This window comes from Silurus meridionalis, chromosome 2, assembly GCF_014805685.1.
Source record: "Silurus meridionalis isolate SWU-2019-XX chromosome 2, ASM1480568v1, whole genome shotgun sequence".
Classification (NCBI taxonomy): Eukaryota; Metazoa; Chordata; class Actinopteri; order Siluriformes; family Siluridae; genus Silurus; species Silurus meridionalis.
Genome location: NC_060885.1, coordinates 20,224,397 through 20,247,519, shown reverse-complemented (window position 1 = coordinate 20,247,519; position 23,123 = coordinate 20,224,397). Strand labels below are relative to the sequence as shown.

At 36.9% G+C, this 23,123-nt stretch overlaps 3 protein-coding genes across 6 annotated transcripts; 1 reads left to right on the top strand and 2 right to left on the bottom strand.

Annotated features, from left to right (window-relative positions):
• Positions 1-2,950: 2,950 nt before the first annotated feature.
• zgc:110319 (uncharacterized protein LOC796111 homolog) lies at positions 2,951-11,033 on the bottom strand. 2 transcript variants are annotated; one of them, XM_046870233.1, is made up of 8 exons: positions 10,835-11,033; positions 8,787-8,881; positions 8,414-8,549; positions 7,952-8,018; positions 7,745-7,856; positions 5,106-5,169; positions 3,701-3,875; positions 2,951-3,585 (listed from the first exon to the last, which is right to left on the bottom strand). In XM_046870233.1, the coding sequence occupies exons 1-8, from the start codon at positions 10,891-10,893 to the stop codon at positions 3,520-3,522; spliced, it is 774 nt and encodes a 257-aa protein (XP_046726189.1). In that variant the 5' UTR covers positions 10,894-11,033; the 3' UTR covers positions 2,951-3,519. The 2 variants fall into 2 exon arrangements, with proteins under 2 accessions (XP_046726189.1, XP_046726188.1); XM_046870232.1 differs by having other exon boundaries at positions 10,826-11,029.
• Positions 11,034-11,178: 145 nt separating this feature from the next.
• si:dkey-228d14.5 (uncharacterized protein LOC796266 homolog) lies at positions 11,179-18,372 on the top strand. Of its 2 annotated transcripts, XM_046870252.1 has the most exons (8): positions 11,179-11,524; positions 12,032-12,325; positions 12,931-12,978; positions 13,605-13,682; positions 13,773-13,840; positions 14,409-14,539; positions 15,119-15,296; positions 16,150-18,372. In XM_046870252.1, exons 2-8 carry the CDS (start codon positions 12,261-12,263, stop codon positions 16,335-16,337), a joined length of 756 nt encoding a protein of 251 aa, XP_046726208.1. In that variant the 5' UTR covers positions 11,179-11,524; positions 12,032-12,260; the 3' UTR covers positions 16,338-18,372. The 2 variants fall into 2 exon arrangements, with proteins under 2 accessions (XP_046726208.1, XP_046726201.1); XM_046870245.1 differs by having other exon boundaries at positions 11,179-12,325.
• Positions 18,373-18,848: 476 nt separating this feature from the next.
• eif4e1c (eukaryotic translation initiation factor 4E family member 1c) lies at positions 18,849-22,840 on the bottom strand. 2 transcript variants are annotated; one of them, XM_046870272.1, is made up of 7 exons: positions 22,712-22,840; positions 21,671-21,762; positions 20,839-20,934; positions 20,671-20,734; positions 20,455-20,568; positions 20,238-20,377; positions 18,849-19,938 (listed from the first exon to the last, which is right to left on the bottom strand). In XM_046870272.1, exons 1-7 carry the CDS (start codon positions 22,727-22,729, stop codon positions 19,824-19,826), a joined length of 639 nt encoding a protein of 212 aa, XP_046726228.1. In that variant the 5' UTR covers positions 22,730-22,840; the 3' UTR covers positions 18,849-19,823. The 2 variants fall into 2 exon arrangements, with proteins under 2 accessions (XP_046726228.1, XP_046726219.1); XM_046870263.1 differs by lacking the exon at positions 22,712-22,840 and adding an exon at positions 22,422-22,672.
• Positions 22,841-23,123: the final 283 nt, after the last annotated feature.

Below are 23,123 nucleotides of genomic sequence, written 5' to 3'. Positions count from 1 at the left end.
ACTCTTGCTGTACTCTTCCTTCAGAATCACAACTACACCATTTCTCTTTCCATCCACACAGTTTAAACCCACCTCCAATGTTCCTGGCCTTACTCCCTTTCCTCTTGGTCTCCTGAACACACATCATATCAGCTAAATCTCTCCCTTTACCAGTCATAGTACCAACCTTTAAAGTACCCACCCAAACCTCCACTCTCCTACACTTCTTCTTTTCTTGCCATCTCTGTAGACGTCTTCCTCCTCTCCTTCTTCTCCTTCGGCCAACAGTAGCCCAATTTCTACTGGTACCCTGTTGGCTAACGATACCTGTGGCGGTTGTTGGTAACCCGGGCCTCAACCGATCCGGTATGAATTTCTCTTTCGTGATCCACATATTTGATTTGGCGCGTTTTACACTGGATGCCCTTCCCAACAAAACCCTCCCCATTTCTCCTGGCTTGGGACCGGCACTAAGAGTGCACTGGCTTGTGCAACTATAATGGCTGGGTTGCAAAGTACAGGTACACTATCAGTCAAAAGTTTGAACACAGCTTTTTAAACATCTACAATAATACCGAAGACATCCAAACTATGAAAGAGCATATATAGAATTATGTTGCAAACAAAAAGTGTTAAACAACCCAGAATATGATTTATATTTCAGATTGTCCAAGGTAGCTACATTTTGCTTTGATAGAAACTTTGCACTCTTGCACTTCTGTAAATAAATAAATAAATGAATAAAAAAAAAAAATATATATATATATATATATATATATATATATATATATATATATATATATATATATATATATACACACACATATATATATATATATATATATATATATATAAAATATATAATATTCCCAAAGGCATTGGGTCACATGTCCTTTCCTTCTATATGTGGGTTCTTTCCAAACTGTTACCACAAAGCTGGAGGCACTGAATTGTATTGGACGTCTTTAGACACACTATAATAAAAATATTGCATTCACTTTAACTTGGAAACCCAAACCTGTTCCAGCATGGTAATGCCCCTGTGCACAAAGTGAGCTCCTTGAAGATATGGTTTACATGCTTTGGAGAGGAAGATCTTGAGTGACCTGCTAAAGAGCTCTGATTTCATCCCTACTGAACACCTTTGGGATGTATTGGAACACTGACAACACCCCAGGTATCCTCACCTACATCAGTACCTGACTTTTGTAATACCCTTGTGACTGATTAACACAAATATCAATAAGCACACTCCAAAATCTAGTGTAACATCTTCCCAGAAAAGTGGAGGAAATTATAAGAGCAAATTAGAACTAAATGTGGAAATCAATGCTCAAAATCAAGCACCATACTTATGACTAGGTGACCCAATACTTATATATATATATATATATATATATATATATATATATAAAATATATAATATTCCCAAAGGCATTGGGTCACATGTCCTTTCCTTCTATATGTGGGTTCTTTCCAAACTGTTACCACAAAGCTGGAGGCACTCGAATTGTATTGGACGTCTTTAGACACACTATAATAAAAATATTGCATTCACTTTAACTTGGAAACCCAAACCTGTTCCAGCATGGTAATGCCCCTGTGCACAAAGTGAGCTCCTTGAAGATATGGTTTACATGCTTTGGAGAGGAAGATCTTGAGTGACCTGCTAAAGAGCTCTGATTTCATCCCTACTGAACACCTTTGGGATGTATTGGAACACTGACAACACCCCAGGTATCCTCACCTACATCAGTACCTGACTTTTGTAATACCCTTGTGACTGATTAACACAAATATCAATAAGCACACTCCAAAATCTAGTGTAACATCTTCCCAGAAAAGTGGAGGAAATTATAAGAGCAAATTAGAACTAAATGTGGAAATCAATGCTCAAAAATCAAGCACCATACTTATGACTAGGTGACCCAATACTTATATATATATATATATATATATATATAGTACAGACCAAAAGTTTGGACACACCTTCTCATTCAAAGAGTTTTCTTTATTTTCATGACTATGAAAATTGTAGAGTCACACTGAAGGCATCAAGGGCTATTTGACCAAGAAGGAGAGTGATGGGGTGCTGCGCCAGATGACCTGGCCTCCACAGTCACCGGACCTGAACCCAATCGAGATGGTTTAGGGGTGAGCTGGACCACAGAGTGAAGGCAAAAGGGCCAACAAGTGCCAAGCATCTCTCGGGGAACTCCTTCAAGACTGTTGGAAGACCATTTCAGGTGACTACCTCTTGAAGCTCATCAAGAGAATGCCAAGAGTGTGCAAAGCAGTAATCAAAGTAAAAGGTGGCTACTTTGAAGAACCTACAATATGAAAGTTTCACACTTTTTTATGTATATAATTCCACGTGTTAATTCATAGTTTTGATGCCTTCAGTGTGAATCTACAATTTTCATGGTATAAACTCTTTGAATGAGAAGGTGTGTCCAAACTTTTGGTCTGTACTGTATAATATATATTATATATATATAAAATACTTTTTAAAAAACTTTTTAAAAAACTTTTTATAGATTCTTTATTGGCCATGAAAAATGTGCAGAAGCTGTTGAGAAAAACCAATTGGAAAATAAAATTGCATAAATAAAGCTTGTTAAAATATTTACAATTTTAATCATATGCTAAATGCATGGTTCTGGTATTCCCATGACTTAAACTCTTAGAATCCCACAATAATCTTCTATGGTAGTTCTCTCTTTAATTTTTTGGCTTCTTAGCTGCCACCTACACCCATGTATCTAAAAGAAATCCAGCAGTAGAGTGTCATAAATTAAAAAAAGGAAAAAAAAAGAAACAATGGCAAAAGAGACATTGATTGGAGATCTTCAAAACAGCTTTATTTTGGTCAGGCTCATTTCATTCCAAAGCCAGGACACTGTATACCCTGCATCGCAAGGTGCCATACTACAGTTTCAAAGTGATATTTCCAATAATGTACTTAAGCGGCTACAGCAAAACAAGGTTTATTTCTTGTGAATACATTACAAGACACTTCAAACTACACCACAATTATATTTGCTTGTTAATAACTCACATTTCATTGTTCTGTTTTATTCAGCACAAATGTATTCATTCCTAACTTTAATATTAAAAATGTAGGGTAAAACCATGGGCAGGCTGAATTTAAGCAAATTGAAACCTTAGTATAGCCTTGTAAAAATATAACAAAATTTTGACTATGCATGTTTCAGGAATCTTCCATATAATTTATTCTATATTTTGGTATACTGCAAAATATTTTATACCTGTTCACTCTAAAGTATGAAGGAGTGTGTGTGTGTGTGTGTGCGCGCATGCATGTAGGGATGGTACTCTGAGAAACCCCCATCCCATCCAGGATGTACTCAATACTCTTGCCTGATGTTCCTGAGAGTCTCCAGCTCCACCGTTACTCTGGCCAGGATAAAGCATTCGCATTTATAATTCTATTTCTACTGGGTAGAATGGCCACTGGGCAACGGTCAAACGGTTGTATGGTCAAACTTTACAAGCCATGAGAACAGCCTGGATTCATTTTCACTTCAATTTTCTCTCCAGCTCTGAAAACACCTTAATGTTGATTTCATCCAGTTCATCCACCACCTGAACAAGAGCAACAGAGAAACATATGAGAAGTGCAGACGTCTTGAAATAAGGAATTTAAATGTTTCAACATTGAAAATGTTGTAGTGCCTATGACTAGAATGATATCCCTCACCTCTTCAACATCATCCACCTCTGGAATGTAGAACTGTAGCATGTTCTGAATCCCACTTTTCAGAGTAACTGTGGAACTGGGACAGCCGGTACAGGAGCCCACGAGCTTCAGCTTCACTGTGCCATCCTCAAAGCCTTTAAAGATTACATCACCGCCATCCTCCTGTACGGTAGGCCTGTGAAACATGGAACAAGTCAAGATGGTTTTCAGGGAGAAGGTCTCAGATGTGTCAATAAGAGCAAACAGGAGCTTCAAAGCAGCTAAATTATTCTTTAAACCGTAGACAGTTATAGCAGAAAAAGTGCTGTGCCCTTCTTTTCCTGTTCAAGCTTACTGAAAATATAGCACAGTTTATTTGCATATTTATTCATTTATTGGCAAGATTGAACAGGTTTTTGATATTCCATAGGGATACATTAACATTTCCTCTTATGATCCTTTTTTCCATTCTGATGTTTGATGTGAACATTAACTAAAGCACTTGACCTGTGCCTCTATGATTGTTGCATTGTCCCTCTGCCACATGATTGCATCAATATTTATTGAATATAGCTTACGCTTTAAAAGTCTTCATTTCCCTTAAATCTACAATTACTGTACGTGACTTCTGGTTATACTGTACCACCCTTGTATTGGTATAAAGCCAATTTTGAACTACTTATGTGGGGGGGGGGAGTCAGATGGTTATTGGGATGTATATTGAAAGTAGTGTGGCATGTCTGCATTTCTCGTATTTACACACCTAATTTCTGTATATTGTCCAGATTAGAGATTTTGTATGCATTTAAACCATCATCTTCACAGTGCGCTAAGACAATATAGACCACATCCTCTTCCAGGTCAATTCATAACATTTCAGTCGACTGCAAATACCCAGATAGTGGAAACAAGCATTTTCAATGCCTTTGCTATTTTTACACTCACTACCCATTTTATAAGGTTTAACAACCTGTGTGAATAAGATAATTTAGTCTGCATTACCTCATATTTATTTCCCTGTGAAACATGAAAAATGATTATATATGGTGCTAATATTAGTGGAGGGCACTGTATTTAATATTTTCCCATATTTTTTGACATTAAATACTGGTCCAACTGATCTCTGCACTTCTAAAAAGGAATAATTTGGGTCGGGTTAAAGTGCATTCACATACACAGCTGCTGTTTAACATTGAACAAGCCTTTGTGCTATAACAGGAAATGTGTATTTATCAGTTCAGTTTCCAACCAGCACATGGTCCTGATAAGTGTCTTGGTATAAGTCATTGTGTTAAACTTTCAGTTATACTGAGTTTGCTACTGAACTTTCTCAGCTATTAACCTGGCAGGTAGCAAAAGAAAAAGTTAGAATACTGAATGACATTGGGAAGCCCTTTATATGCATAAATATTTCAACATGAGTTACCTGATTCGAGTGTCTAAAAGTTCTTTAATCATTGAGACAATCTCATCATCCTCTTCAGACACATCTACACAATCAAAAAGCAGATAGATTAAAATAACAGATCTTAGCATGCCAGAATTCAACAAGAATTAAGTTTTTTTAATAAATGATTTTTATTTTTAGGAAATTTACAGATTTAAGTTTATTGTATAATCCATTTAACTTCTCAGATCAATTTAACTCTAGACAGATCAGAGTAATCAGAGTTTTGTATCATAATGTATCAAAAACCATATTCCTAGTCTGTAAGTCATGATGTGCCAAACCAAGTATGTGAAGTCCTGACCACTTCCCCCCACCACTTGCTTAAAAGCCTTTGAGAGTGTCACCATCCACTTTTATTAACAAAGAAAAAATTTGTTTACTGCAATTATTGTTAAAATATACTACAAAGATAGATAAAAATATAATATCTATCCATCTATTTTATATATATATATATATATATATATATATATATATATATATATATATATATATATATATATATATATATATATATATATATATATATATATATATATATAAATAAATATCTATATTATGTATATTCTGAAAAAACACAAACAATACCCATAAAAAAATTTGTTGATTAAATAATGAATTTTTGGCTAAAGAAGAAATCTAATTTTCAGTGAAACATTTGAGACATGTTTAGGGAGTCTGCAACCAATGGTGACTCCATCAACTTGGAGGAGTACACATCAGTGACCAGCTACAACAGCAATAACATGACCATCTCCAAGACCATCACTACACGCTCCAACCAGAAGCCGTGGATGACCGCAAGAGTGCAAATGCTGCTGAAACAAAGAGACTCTGCCTTCAGAGCAGGCGACAAGACGGCCTTAAGAGCAGCAGGGGCCAAATTGTCCCGTGCCATCAGCGAGGCGAAGCACCCACATGCCAAGAGAATTCACAGCCACTTCCAGGACAGCGGAGACACACTGCGCATTTGGCAGGGCATCCAGGCGATCATGAACTACAAAACAACTTCACCTGCTTGTGACCGTGATGCCTCCCTAACAGATGCGCTAAACGACTACTACAACCAGTTTGAGGTGCAGAACTACATGGAGGCGAGGAAGACCACCCCTCCTCCCAGTGACCAGGTGCTCTGTCTAACCACAGCTGAAGTGAGGAAAACTCTATGCAGAGTTAACCCATGGAAGTCTGCTGGACCAGACAAAATTCCTGGCAGTGCTCAGGGAACGTGCCGAGCAGCTAGCCGATGTCTTCACCTACATCTTCAAAATCTCCCTGAGCATCTCCCACGTTGTTCCTACGTGCCTCAAGACACCGACCATCGTCCCAGTTCCGAAGAAGTCTACAGTCTCCTGCCTGAATGACTATCATCCAGTCGTGCTCACACTCATTGTGATGAAGTGTTTTGAGAGGCTGGTCATGGGGCACATCAAGATTCAGCTTCCACCCTGACTGGACCCCATGCAGTTTGCGTATCGTCCAAACCATTCCATGGGCGATGCCATCTCCACGACCCTCCATCTGGCCCTTACCCACCTAGACAACAAGGACATGTATGTACAAATGCTGTTCATAGACTTCAGCTCAGCATTCAACACTATTATCCCTCAACACCTGATCAAGAAGCTGAGCATACTGGGCCTGAACACCTCCCTCTGCAACTGGATCCTGGACTTCCTGACTGGGAAGTCTGGATCAGGAACAGCATCTCCAGCACCACCACACTGAGCACTAGAGCCCCTCAGGGCTGTGTGCTCAGCCCAATGCTGTTCACTCTGTTGACTCATGACTGTGTAACAATGCACAACTAGAATCACATCATCAAGTTCGCTGAGGACATAACGTCTCAGCAAACCAACAGCATTGTGGGTGACCCCACCCTCACACACTCTTCACCCTCGAGCCATCAGGTAAGTGGTTCAGAAGCATTCTGACCACCACATCCAAATAGCTTTTTCCCCTAAAGCCATTAGGCTCCTCAACACAGAACTGAATATGAAACAGACACACACACACACACACACACACACACACACACACACACACACACACACCTGTGTGTTACAGAACTGTACAACCTGAACTCAACACACTCATTACTCATCTCAATCCATTCCACCACCATTTATTGATTATTTATATTCAATCATATGATACTGTTTACATGCTGGGTTTTTTTGACCTCTCGACTGCTGCTACTGTGTTTTTGCACGGCATTGTGTTTTGTTTACAAATACTCTTTGTTAATAGTCCTCTTTTGCACAGTACTGTATAATCAGAGCATACAGTAGGTTTACTGGTCGGCACTATTTTGTAGTTTGTGTTATGCGTATTTGTCCCACACTGTCTTGTGTTGTCTGTCTGCACTCGGTTGCACTCAATGCACTTTATGTTGTGTGTTGTAGCTCTATGTTGTTTAATAAAGCACCAGGGTTCTGGAGGAACGTTGTCTCATTTTCACTGTGTACTGAATCAGCTATATATAGTAGAAATAACATTAAAAGCTTCTTGATTTGACATTTCTTTGAAGAGCACATAAAAGGAATATTGTGATTGAAGATTACCCACAATTACCACTCTCTTGCTGTTCTCCAGCTCTTCAGTGTTTTACTTACTGCTCTCTGCATGCGTTACTCCTGTTGTTACAGGTTCTCCACTTTCAAAGAATTGTGTGATGATCTCAATCGCATGCCGTTTAACGTCTGCCCACTCAACGTCATCATCCTTCTAAAATCGCAATGAACGAAAGCATTACTTCAATTTGGTTTGCAATTCTGACAAATATTTACATCAATTTTTATTTAGCTTGTTTTTATTGATACCTTTGTAATTGTGATGAAATCAGGACCGAAAAAGACACTTTTTACTCCTTCAACCTGAAAAAGATTCCTGAAGAAACAACGGAAAAATATTTTAAAATCTTGTCTTTCAGCGACAGTTTGTGCCTTATCTATGTCGCACACAATGACATACAACCAGGTTCAGGAAGTACAGACAAATTGCGCACTAAAAGAACAAGGACAAATTGGCCAGGCATAACATTAAGTGATAAACACAGATATGCTGCTTTTCACTCTCGTTTCTGTCTGCTATGTTCTCTGTCCGACTATAATTTCACAACTACCCAATACAACAGAAAGAGTGCAATAAAAGCATTCATTAAAATGATTTAACCAAATTGATCAAATCAAAATGAAATCGTTTTTATTTCTGCAGAGAGCACAGATGTTTCACTGATCCAAAAAAAAAAAAAAAAAAAAAGATGCTAGGTTAAAGCTATTTACCTGGCTAACAAAGAGCACTCTGCAGAACTTGAAGTCGGGAAGTCTAGCGTTCCCGTTCCCAGCACAGGTTTTCCAGGGAGGAATTTTAAACTCCTGGGGTTTGGTGTGTCTTCTGTGTAAACGGACAGCCATCGTACTATAAAACACAGAGCACGTCTTTAGAAAGAGAAAAGAAAGAAGAGTGACTTACCTAACATTTAACTATAAAGCGAAAATACAACCATTTAAAATTATGTTAATTTTCTCTCGTTATTGGAAAATGATGTTTCATCTGCAAAGATTTGTTAATTGAGATCTGATGAGTTATTTAAAATTGTTATTTAGGTGGATATGGCACTGGATGATAAACGTTTGGTGGTGTCAAATAGCTCACCTGAAAACTCTTTGTTGTGTAACTTGTGAGCTCGTATACTGTGCTTTTGGATTGACCACAGGGAACGGCACTGACTTCTATCTTTCACTGAAAACCTGCGGAGATCAATTCATGTGTTATTTGCGAATCCAAACAACTCTGAAATTTTGAGACTTTCCATGTCAGTCCAGATGTTTCTTCTAAGACAATCAAGCATCAGTGTGCTGAGGTATATTTCTATTTCAAGTCAAGTTTATTTCTGTAGCACTTTTCACAACTGGACATTGTCCATTTATTTAAATGTTCACATGAGGAATTTAACAAGAATAGTCTGTCCATTAAAAGAAAAGTAAGAAGACAGCTCTGCTATCATGCACTCTGCCTGCTTTAACCATTTAAAACAATTAGAGATGCAAGAAAAAAAAAAATCTGATTTATTACTTTTATTTATTTATTATTTGGGCAGAAGAGTGGGATCTTTTTTTTTTTTTTTAAGTCCTTTCACAGCAGGGCCTCTTTCTCTCTCTCACACATCGTTCCTTACTTAGATATGAAGATATATCTAACTATCTATATTTATCTAACTTCTAATGTACTTGTATCTACACGTAACCCATGCAGAGGTTTCTTTGGCTTTGTAAAAACACATTCGTAGACAGGTAAACAATTAATAGTAAACATCTTTGCATTTGGAGAACTACATTACAACAATTGCACAGAGGTCTCTGTATTCCATAAAGAATCGTGCTTTAGCTTTGCTCCTTACTTCTGTAATATCTGTACACTGGCACTAATCACTAGGGATGTGCATCTCCATAACTGAGGTAGAAGCGATTAGCATCTCGATGCATAGTTAACAATACAATACATAGAAACAGCTGCAATGTGATTTACCCCCATTATGATGTAGGATAATTCAATTACTATTTGACTCCACACAATGTGATTCAACGGAAAAATATGATGTGCAATACAATTTTTTTATTCAATTAAATGTTTCTAACACGTGGCCCTTTCACAAACAGACATGTGTAGTGCAAGAAAAGGGGGGAAAAAGATTAAATAAAGCCAGACATTCTTTTCCTGTTCTATCTCCAGGAAGGTGCAGCTCTACCTCTACCATGTTAATCTAAATTCTATGGGACACTCAGGACACGCCTACGGCCTCCGTAGTGTTGTGATGCGTCATAGTCACGTGGCAGCAATGATGCGAGAGAAATCAATCTACATATAAAATATTGATCACTTTCTAAATAATGCATATATAGAGCATCTACTAATAATAATTTATAAATAATTCCGATGCTAATGGGTGCTAATTTTCTTGTTTTTTTTTACAAGAAAATGAAAAAAAAAAGATAATACCCAACTTTAACTTGTATCCGATGCTCACTTTTTTAACCGATGCATCACCTAGATAACTTGTATGCCTATGTATCGATGCGAATCGGTGAATCTTACCATCCCTACTGATCCCTAGTGATACCGGTATGTTTGATCACGCTGACAGAAGAATCACGTTCCCACAGCGAACCTAATTCATTATTTTAAGTCTTCTCTATTGTTTACTAAAACAAGAACGAACCTAAACTGTATGTTTTGTGTTCAAAAACAATGCAAGTTAATATACAAATCCATTTCAATGTAACAAATTGACTTTATGTATTGTTTGGTTTTGCTTTAAGATTTATAATCACACCTTTAATATCACCCACATGAGGATGGGTTTTGAGTCTGGTCTCCCAAGGTTTCTGTCTCATTCTTTTAGGGCGTTTTTCCTTCCTACACTCATCCCAGGCTGCTTATCCGGGATAAATGCACATCATTTACTTTAATTCTTAAGTTCTGTAAAGCTGCTTTGAGACAATGTGCATTGTAAATTTAGAAAAATAGAAAAACTTGAACTTGATTATCAGTCCCGCAAGCTAGAAAAGTGCGTGCACCTCACTCCATCCTGGACTAAATATCTCCACTCCACATAATCACTCATACTTAACACAACCGAGAATGGATATATTAAAAAACACCTCGAAAAAAAAATAGTCCTTCTTTTTACAAACCTAACTGACCGCAAAGCATCCTGCAGCCGAAAAATCTTCACAGCAGTCCTCCTCAAAGACGTCGCCATGTTGACTGTTTTGTGTGTAGGACCCTTCTTTATTTATCCAACATTTCTCCTGTAAAAAAAAGATTGACGTCATAGTTAAAAAAAAAACTCAGAGCAAACAAAAAAAACAGAGCATTAAAATATTAGAAATAAAGCGTTTGTTTTCCTAGAAACAATGACAACCGAGAATTTTTTTTTATTATTATTCACAAGGCAGTTGATTAGTCTACTATTTCTGGGGTCCTTTTTAAATGACACACAGGCTGCACTTGATTCTCTGATAATTGCGGGGTGCAGCAGCTCAAACTCGCCCTTCAAGTTGTGAAGTGTGCAACCTTCGAAGTCTACCGTCTTTATAGGCTTACACACATGATACCTATTTTACAATTAAATATAAAACTAACCATTTGCATCCATGATGCTAAACACTGGGTACAGTTAAAATCTTGAATTGAAGTGAAGATAGGATGAAATAAAACGGGATCAGATCAGACCATAATTGATCATATTTTCAGAGAGAAACACATAAGAGGAAGATTGAAGAGCACTAAAAAATGTTTGATCATGACAGAAAAGAACACAATATAATGAATTAGGAATAGTTTTTCCTCTTTATTCCACTTATTCTCTTTCACGGGCTTCACTTTTCACAGTAAGAACTTTTCATTAGGTGTCATAATTAACCAATTATTTATTTATGTAACTAAACTAAACAACAATTACGTATAATTTATATCTTATATTATTAAATATGATGATTCATTTTTTTGGAATTTGGCCGTTATCTACTGGGACAACTGTATATTGGTGGTTTCTTGAAAAACAACTACAATGAAGTGGTCTATAAATTAACTGATTTCCTTTACTTTAGTTTACAAGACTAAACACAGCTAATTTGCTGTTCCCTAACCAGAGCACCTTGTACTGCTTTCTAGGAGATAACACAGAAACAATAAACCCAACACATATGATTTATACCCGCATGTTTGCAAAATAAAAAAAAAAGGTTTCCAACACTTAACGTATATTATTGCAATCCCAAGACAGCTTGATTAATGTGGAGCATAGTAGCTAAATGAATAAGCACTAGACCTAAGCAAACATTAAGATAAAGTGAAGTTGACCCAGCCCAAATGTTCTCATTCCTGCTTTCTGACAGGGCAATGTGTTGCAAGGAGTGGTTAACAGAGGCTGAATGTTTTAAGTTTGTCAAAAGGAAACTATTAAAGAATGTAGTTTGGTTGGTGGAAGACATGGCTAAGAATGCTGAGTATAGAAACACAATGAAGCATGGAAAAGAACTGGCTGGCTGACATCTACATGGGAGAGAATTTCGAATAACCTCAAACTAAGTCTCCTCAGTCATTTGATAACTCATCTAAAGAGACATGGCTTTCTGGATTTTTTTACCCATCACTCTCAGTGCTGTCTCACTCATCGGTTGCTGGACAGTGTAAGTCAAACTTTCTTGCTCATGGCAGTTACAGTAGTGTGGTATCAATTTGAATATAAATAATAACGATACATTTTAGTAATGTGCTCTGTGTCTAAACCATGTAAATTATTTATTTTTTTAGTGGAAAATAGTTAAGCTTCAGTTGGAAGTACAATAGTACTATGGGAGAGAGCAGTATCTTAAAAAGCCGTGCTTTATGTATTTTGGCCTGTTTATCATAAAAAACATTTTATAGAGAGCCCAGCAGCATTGGATTAAAAGGTGTTTTAGATTCTCACAATATGAATTATTTTTTAATTGTCTATACTCACAAATATGTTACATTAAAGAAATTCAAAGCAAAGACAAAGCTTTCATTGGAATGTCTCTTGCTGTTGGTTTAGCTGTTGTATGATTTAGTTTATTTACTTTATTTGGAAGGACAAAAGATGGATTTGCCTGTAATATATCTTCTGATATAAGTGTGTAAATCTGATTCAGCCTCTATCTCAAAGTTCCGGGTTATTCATTAAACTGAGCTGCAGATGGGGCTTTCCATTATATTGTTTTTTAGGTTTTTGTTATTCATATTTATGTTTTAATGCATACAATTCTTTTTGCAGGTATGGACTTGCATTAAGATTTAACCACATCTGCTCCCTCAGGAATTGGTATGTCTGAATTTTTTTTTACTGTTATCATGTTATTCTATTTGTATCATATGTTGATAAACTGAGTTTGTATTTTGTGTCTGTGCAGTGATGTAGCAGTATTACAAGGCTAACATTGCTTTAGTGCCATAGCACTGAATTAATGAATCATCACTCAGGTCACACTGCTGGAATTTTCTATGTAGTTGTTGTACATGTAGACCACAATGATCTTTAAATCTTTTATTATATTTAATGATTTATATAAAAGAAAAACATGCTGTGATGCAAAATGTGTGGTTTGCCTCACAGCTGTGAGATTCAAACTTGAGATTTATTACCTGTGTGAAGTCTCTCAAGTGTTTCCTATGTACATTCAAAAAGTTTTTTGGACCCCCAAAAAATTACCATGCCATTTTTTTTCTTTCATATTCACATTAATGTGTGTGTGTGTGTGTGTGTGTGTGTGTGTGTGTGTGTGTGTGTGTGTGTGTGTGATGGATGCTCTGTAAAGTTCTAATGTGTTTCCAGAATAGATTTACAGTGGGAGTTAGTTGTTAATCAGCATCAATATATATACACACACACACACATATATACATATATATTTTTTTGTTTTGTTTGTTTTTTGTTTTGTTTTTTTGCAGGGAATACAGCAACTCATGTCTGACAAATAAAACTGTAACTGGAGGTTGCTGCACAGAATATAACATACCCACCATAAGGTTAGCCAGACATTAAACCCATAAACATTTCGAGGGTTCTGCCACTTTTTGCCATGCCAATGTTGACCTACATTTTCTTTTACATTTTAGTGGAAGTGGAACCCAATTTCCAGAAAATTCCCTGTTTAGTGCTACTATCAACGCAGCTTCATTTTTATGTGAGTGTCGTAGCTATTGTGATACTAATCAATTCTTATTTTAGAGTTACATGACAATAAAAGTAATATGAAATATGATGTGAAAATATATACATGCATATATGTGTGTGTGTGTGTGTATATATATATATATATATATATATATATATATATATATATATATATATATATATTAGGGCTGTCAAACTAATTCTTTTCTGTTTTAAATGTATCCTAAATTGATACTTTTTAAGTTTTTAATCCTCTAATCAAAATGGCCAGGGACAAATATGCATGCTTTATGCAAATGTATGTTTATTATAAGTGAAACCATCTTTCTATACACTTTACTTTGTGGAAGAAATTGCAAAACTAACCAGTGCGTTTGTCAACCAGAAATGCACGCTGCATTAATCACCCATTAATAAATGTAGTGCAGTTAAAATAAATAAACATAAAAACATGTTAGTTTTGACAGACCTGTGTATACATACATATGGTGCACTGTGTTTTTCCAGTGATAAGGTTTTGAGATTTTGAAAATTTTGAGATTAACAAATACGACTTTACATTCTCTCTGTTTGTCTAGTTGTGATTTTCAGTATTTTCCATTATGCACATATCCTGAAGAAGTGCACTGTGCACCGCTTCTTCAGTAAGTCTGCCATGGTATTTGGTTGTCTAGCTGGTGTTGGTGCCTTTGTTGCTGGAAACTGCAATGTAAGTACAAATAGCAGGTGATGAAATCAATCTTTATGGGTTTATCAACTGGTCCATTAGTTTATCTCGCATATATAAAAAGTATATATAAATAAAAAAGAAAGTGTTTTTCAAAATAAATTCTGAAATAGTGTGTATGTTATAGGACTGTACATTGGTAATTCTGGAAAAACCTGATTTATCAAACCGTGAAGAAAAGTTTAAACCCTTGCCTGAAATCTGCAATTAGTCTTAATCCAGCTTGTCACATTCTGCTGAAAAAGTGCATTCCTGCAATAACTACCTACGTTAACCGAATGTTGGTCATTTTATCAATTTGGCAAAAATGTTAATTTCTCTTACTTTCTTTGCTCAAACATTGAGCTAGCACTAGTGTGTACATTGCAGTGCTTGTATGAAAATATAACAGTACATGCAGTATTTAGTAACTAGATGTTAATGATTAGTAGTTGTATAAAACTGGACATCTGCAATAGCATATTCTTCATCTACATAACACATCCTAATCTTCTAAAAACCTATTTATCAATATTAAATAACAGTGTCTTGTGTTTTTTTTTTTCGTTCTTTCTCTTGTAGCCAGGAGAGCTGATGTTTTTGCATTACCTGGGTTCTGCTTTGAGCTTTGTGTGTATCTGCTTCTACACAGTGCTGCTCACATTTTTGACAAGCACATGCATACTAACTGGACTAGAGCGCTTCCTCTACCCAGTTCGCATCGTGTTCTCCATCGTCCAGGTCACACTAACCATCCTCTGTATCCTGTCCAAATGTATGCATAACATATATAGCATTATTAATTGCTGGTGTGATAAAAAAAAAAACAGCTGGCTGGGCCATTTCCTTTTGTTTATTTATTTATGAAACATATTTTAGCAATCTGGGGTTCCATAAACTTGAAACCACAAGCAGATATGGTGTGAAATTCAATTCAAATCAACAAAGCAGATTTATATACATATCTACATTTATGGATGTAAACTTTACATGTATAAATCAATCCCTAATAAACAAGCCCAAGGTGAGGATGATATGGAAAAACTTCTTGAGATGACATGAGGAAGAAACCTTGAGAGATACCAGACTTTAAAGGTGGATTGCCTTCTAAGATAGTGAGGTTATAATTTATCCGCATTCTATAACTCTGTACTTCAGTCAGAAAAAGCCATTTTGTGAACATGAACGTACGAGCAACTTATACGTATGAGCATCAGAGTCATTTCTGAAGTCTAATATGTTGATGTTATCAACTGTTTGATCAGGAGACCTGATTTCACAGCTGTTCTTAGCAATTGAAACATTTTGTGCGTGCTACATGCTAAGACCTTTCAACAATCCGATTTAGTAATGCAGTGTTAGCAAAAAAATAACAAATTGAGATGATCCCAGCACATAATTCTCTAAAATTCTGCTGCTTATACAATATTCATAGAACATAGTTATATGCAATATGTAATATTATGTTTAGGAGCCATGCTAGCAAAGAGTCACCTGGACTCTGGATCAAGTCTACTGATTGGAGGGGCTCCAACTAACGTATAACATTGTATTAAAATTACTTGGTGTGTCTTTGTATATTCTTTACAACGTATTCCTTAACCTCTTGTCAGACTGCATCTTTTTTACTCAAAAGGATTTCTACTACAGGCACATCTCTGCTATATTTGAGTGGACTCTCAGCATGAACCTTGAGCTCTTCGAACTCAGTTATGCTGTGGAGTTTTATTTCTTCTCCTCTTCAATGCTTTCAGTACTTCTCTCAAACAGGGATGAAGAGAACACTATGATCTTATCCTGATGGCTGACTTGTTAGCCGTGCCCTTCCTTAGCAACAAATCTTTATTTCTTACTAGTGTGTATTCAGACTGTAAAGTTTGTAGGGATTATCAGAAAAGCAAACCTGTAAACTGGCTTCTAATTTATTGGATGTGACTCAGGCATGTAAGCATATTTTTGCACAAACCTCAGCCTTGGTTGAAATTTCATACCTGAAGTATTCAGTAAACGTTAAATATACGCAGGCTGTAGCCACTATAGATAGCTTTTTTAATCTCATACCTCCAAAGCTAAACAATTTTTCTGTATATGGTGGGAATGTAAATTTTGTCATGATTGGATAAAGCGTATTTAATATAGTTTGAGGAATCTTGGCATGTCAGTCATATTTATACATTGCAAAATCAATTCATATGCTCTGGAATGTAATCTACACATGACAACACTGTGTGGCTACCAAACTGAATTCATTTAAAGACCAATAAAATGAATGGTGGTGTTTGAATTTTCCATTGAGCCATATAAAGGATTCATATATGTAAATAATTATATAAATATGTGCTCTTGGTTAAGGGTTTGCCAGTGTAGCTCTACACATTGGCTTAACGTCATTAAATACCGTAACTTGAGAAGATATTTATTACTAGCAGATCAGTTTTTGGTCATGTAAAATGTGAGAAGCTGGACTTGCTTCAGTAAGTTGCAAATGAGTGTGTGAATATGTATACTTATCACATCAGAGTCCCTGGTATAGACTCCAGATCTACCACAAGCCTTGCAGGGATAAAGGATGAAAGAATAGACAGTTAACAGATAAACGGCATATTTGGTTAACAGCACTGCTCTCATATTCACACCCTAGTAGTAACTTTTGTGCTCAGTGTTTGAGCCACTAATGCCAAAGTTTAGCACATAGAATGAATTCTTTCGAGGCCATGAGACCATTAGGTGTGGTGAACATAGTAAAACCGTCTAAGCATTACATGTTGACATTAGACAAGACATTGACGTCACACAAGATGTTGTTGTTTAATGCTTGGCATGTTTTACCATCATATTAGTATTTAAGCACAGATCACACAAGATGTCAATGTTTAACGCAAGTTTAAACCATAATTTCTGTGTTTTTATTCATCAGGGCTTAAATAACAATTGTGTTCCTCACTGGCTTATAAACAAACAAACAACAAATTACTACCTCCTTTTTACTTACACAATCATTGAGAGTAATTAGCAGGTAGGTATTATTACTGCAATACACAAGATTAGTTTGACTACCTTCATTAAAGCAGAACTTTTGGCACTATAGTGTTCTAAAGTACTCCGTCCTTGCTTAAAAAATAAAATAAAACATTGGTCATTAGTGAAGCAAATGCTGTGGTACATTAGCATGAGAAAGATTATATGGCTGCCTCCAACCAATTTGAATTTATACAGTGATAAGGATTGTTTACCAAGAGTGGGTCTCAGAAAACACAGTCCAAAGTCAGAATGTTTAATGCACAGGAAGCTAAATCATGTGACCTACAGGCCTCTATAAGCACATTAAATGTCAGTAATAAGTGTAACTATTATAGAAGGGTAGACAGAAAAAAGAACTAAAATAAAAATGTATTCACAGTCATAGCTAAGATTTTTGGTACATAAATGCTTAATGCCATATTTAACAAGAACTAAATAGTATTTCCACATTCCAACTGCTAAGCTTGGACTTGTTTTAAAGCCTCTGGAATTGGGAAATGGCAGTCAGTAAGACAACAATGAACTCATACCATAATATTCTAGTGTGAAGCCATCTTTCCACCAGCTTAAGCAAAAACTGGCTCATGCAACCGGATAACGATCACAAGTGCACCAGAACATTAGCTAAATACATTAAAAATAAATAAATATTTCAAAATCTAGACCTTCTGGGATCTTAAGAAAGCCGTGCATAACTGAATAATGCTAAAAAGGTTTTCAGGTTCTTGTTAAAAGTAGTTCTACAGGTTATTAAACTGCAGGGTGTACTTGTTCTGTGTCCACCTGGTTTCTAAATGTTGATTTTCTTGCTGGGGGGGAACAACATTTTGTTTTCACCTGAAGTTATTAATGTGTAGATATTAAATATCTTATATATTTAGGCCCTGATAAATAAAAAACAGAATTAAAGGAGGTCTACATTTTCACTCATGACTGTATTACAGCTTAATACCAGTGTCTGCCCAAGTGAACTTTTCCCTCATGTTTGCTCTTACATTCACATTAGTGCCTAACTATGATCATATCACAAGTATGACCTATGAGCTTTAATATAAACAAAAAAAACTGAACTTTTAACCCTGAACCAATGAACTTGACATATGAAGCAAAACAAAGTGAATCTACGTTTGCGCTATGCTTCTTTGTAGAATATTTCAATAATACTGCCTGAAAAAAAAAGGCACAATTAATCTGGTTAATGCAAAGCATGTCACCTTTACTTTGAAAGAAGGTAATATACATCCTGGAATTACAGGTAGATACATTATGAGCAAAATAAATTCACAATGAGTATTGTCTTCATTTTTATTCACCCAAGTGGTGCAAATTAGATGTTTACAATGATAATTGTAAGAGGAAAAAGTGAAAAGCACACCTAAAGCATGGCGGTATTTGCATTTACTATAGAATTCACTGTAAAAATGTTCGATATTAAGCAGTAGTCCACATTACTAACAACTTCCAAACAGAAAAAAAGAAGGGGAAAAAAAGGAAGAAAAAGAAGAAGAAAAACAAGGGAAGGGGAAATAAAAATAATGAAAACGGATTTTTTTTTTTTTTTTTTTAAGTCATCCTCTCACTAAGTAGCTCGATGGCAATCTGTACGTCATAAATAGATGTGGGGCGAACACAAAAATTGAAAGTAGGTCCACAATCAAGACTCCATAATTCCAGCATCGCTGAAACAATAATTGGCTGCTCGTCCAAATCTCAAACCTAGAGAGCAACCGAAACTCCTTTACAATCCTTTATGACATTCTCTCTACAGGCGCCTCTGCAATCATGTCTCATGCCAAACACCTCAAACCAAAGCATGTTAAAAAAAGATGTGGCCTATTAAATTTGTGTAAAGAAAGCGGTCGGCTTTTTGCCCTTGTGGATTCGTGTGGGTTTTTTTTTTTATTTCTATATGTGATTCATATCAAGAAGCATGAGAAACGGAAGAGGTTAGAGGGAAAAACAATGTCCTTTCAGTCTAAGCTGATGAACCTTTCCAGCTAGGGCACGTTTATTAGTTAGGGTAATGTCTGAATTCTAAAACATCGTCTAGCAGGATTCGCATAGCTTCAGCTGATGCAGTCCCTCTCACAGGTCAAAACCATTAGATAGTCGTGGTTCATTTAGAATGGAGTACTACAAATGCACGTTAAATTTTTTTTTTATCTTTTTCTTTTTTTTAAAAGGAAGGACACTACAGCAGTTGACAACTCAAACATAATGTGAGGCAAATTTGTAATTTTATAAACCTACAACTTGAAAGTTTTCTTCAAACTGAATACATGTTCTTTGTCGTAGAGCCACTTTTGCTAGAGGTGTCATCGTGGGACTGGTATCCAAGAATGTTTTTGATGGGGATATTCAAGCGCTCCTTGTATTGTTGCCTTAACGAAAGGAAGAAACAGAATTCCACATTAAACATTGTACACGTCACACACGAGTTTATCCAACTGATTAGAAAGATTAGGAATATACGTGCTATAGAAAAAGAGTCTATAATTCTATACACTGGTCGAGACTAAGATATTTAACAATGTTATACAGATCAGAGTTTATAGTTTCTCGTAAATGCAACTGTCTCTTATGTATAATTGCAGCTCATAGCTGATTCTAATAATTATGCAACACTTCAGTCACAGCTGTCGCTAGTTTAAGTGCAAATTCAAAATAATATAAAACTCACCCTATCGTCATTATAGCTTCCCTATTTTGGCAGTTGCCTGTCCATATGGATATTTTATCCCCCTTTGGGCGTACGTTAACTACTGCTCCACAAACGTCTTCGCTGGCTTCGTCGAAAGACTCGCCGATTAAACACAACAGCTGAAACACAACACGTAGAGATAAAGCAACATCAAAACAACACACAAATAATTAAGGCAAAAATAAAAGCGACTTACTGTCTCCATCCAAAAGCGATCAAGGTCATTGTGTCGCTGCTGTTTGCTGAGCGTCATTAACCACCTCCCTCCAAGTTTATTCCGGTCGTCCTCCCACATGGGCTTGATCCCATCCTGAGACGCAGACAACATATAGTGGGTGATCAGTGAACACAACAATTGTTGAGATATTTTACTGTCAAAATAGTGACAGAAATAACGTCTTTCGGAAAATACCTTAAATAAACAGTAATCACAGCCAAATCCAAGCTTACTGGGTTGTTGTATGTGGTTATATAACCTGGAAAATTCAAACAGAAGCTGATTAGTTCTACAAAAGATTAACAGTATATGGTGTTTTGTCAAATTGGCAATAAAAACAGGGACAAAAAAAGGAGGACTTACGCCCAGAAGTCTTCCACTGTGTCAAACTTGGAGATCAGTCGCAGATTTTCTGTCCAGCTTTTGCTTTTATCATTTTTGAAATACCAGAGAGCCCATCTGCAAAGAGTTAACAGTGGGGGAGAAAAATTAATATTTGAAATATTCTCACATTTGGATTAAATACCTACATTTGCAAACATTCAAAATTATTACGTGGGACATTCCTGATTTTTTTTTTAACAGCTGTATGTACTTATTAGTAAAAATCTTGCTGCAGTAGAAATATTTAATGAGAATAATGATATACAAATATTATAGTATAGACATGCATATGTTATTTAGACTCTCAGGACTTTTATCCAAAAAAAAGGGGGTGTGTTTTTACATTCTTGAAAAAAAAAAAAAAAAAAGCATGGATGATAAAAGTTTGAAAATGTCACAGTGTGTATTAAGTGCGACAGAAGTGAGGCTTCTCATTGGAGCAGAACAAGCAGAAAGGCGAGCAGTGTGTAGCAACAAGGCCGACGTCTCTGGAAACACACTGTGCAACGTTTGTGGTCAGCATTTCCAATTGGCCCACAGCTAAGGGACAGTCTGTCACAGTATCTCTTTCTCTCGCACACACATAATGCATGGTGACAGAATGATGCCAAACTGACTGAAAGACTGATGAATGTGAGGGCAAGAATTTTTTCAAAAGTTGTACGTAATGCATTGAAGCATTTTCTCTCACCAAGGTTGTCAAAAAGGCCATGGTGTATATTTAATATATGGATTATAAAACCCATAGGGATTATTATGATAAACAAAGGCCTGCAGGATGTACAGTTGCAGTGTGTTTTAGAATAGTTACCTGTTTTGCAAAGGATGTTTAATGTACTGTTCGGGACTGGCAGCAACTGGTGTAGGACCATCATTTGGGCCTTCTTCAGTTTCAGGTGCTCGCTGCATGACCAATAATAGCATTAAAATGAATGTATTTGAAATCTGTAAGTCATGATATGTATGATCTTTAGAGATTAACAGACACGTTCAAAATAGAGAGAACGGCAAAACAAGGAAATAACTGAGCATCCATCAGAGATATGGAGACAAAGGTTGCAATAGTTGACTAATCCCTGCATGTAATCCCTGCTACAAAGCGATTTACGTTCACTATACTTGTGACCTGACAGGAAGGCAGTAAATACATGCAGAAAGCAGGCTGCCAAACGCAATACGCCCTCTACTGGCGGAGCAGCTCATCACGACTCCAGCTCATGCTCTGTTAGCCTGCAAGCTAACAGTCCCTTCATTCACAACTCACACAACGCGCCCCAAAATCAACGACTAAACGACATGTCTGTGAAGACAGTTTAGCAATCCTAGGATCTATCAGACTTGCGTGATTATATCTGCGTGTCGATGTGTACAAATGCTGGTGTCACCTGACCTGGAAAATGAGCTAGCAAAAAGCTGCAGCCAACACACGTGTCCAGGTGGCCAGAAATAACCGACAAGCCGGCAAAAAACTCTCTCTCTCCATCTCTCTCACACACAAAGTGCCGCCATTTCCAAGTACCGAACACAACGACGTATAATGATGTACAAATTCCATTTCAAACCTCCGAGCGATTCTCCTTTCTTTCTTTAACGGCAGTAAGTTGCGATTCACCCTCCAAAAAATCCGTCCATTTAGATAGATCGTTAGCTAGCATTAGCTTTAGCCATCGCGGCTCATCCACTCATCCAGTTGAGCAGCAGCCCGTCCTCCTGCATCGAAACCGAAGCCGCCGCTCATTACACCGTGCAAACACAACAAAGAACGAGCCGAGAACCCGCTCGAAACAACGTCTCCGGCATTTTGAGAGGCCCGTCAACAAGCTCAATCAATGCAAACCCCTTTCTCCCTTACCGGCTCCGAAGTCGCCATCTTGCCTCTAAAATTCTCCTGGCCCTTCGTGACGTCACACGGCCAACCGGAACCTACGGCAACCCGCTGAAGTCACGCGGGTGAAGCCCCCTCTGCCCCTCCCTCTTCCCATTCACACCCCGCGTCATCGCTAAAGAATGACTCAGTTCTGCGAGCCCACGCTGCAACACCCACCCAGTGCTCAGAAACACTCCACCCAGTCCCAGCCACAATTACTCTTCTTACCACTACACACACTCCTGCCTGTTCATGAAAATCACTGGCTTCTGTCACCTTCTACTCTATTATTCCAACATCTTTTGACATATACCGATCAGGCATAACATTATGACCACCTGCCTAATATTGTGCTGGTCCCCCTTTTTGCTGCCCAAACAGTCCTGACTCATCGAGC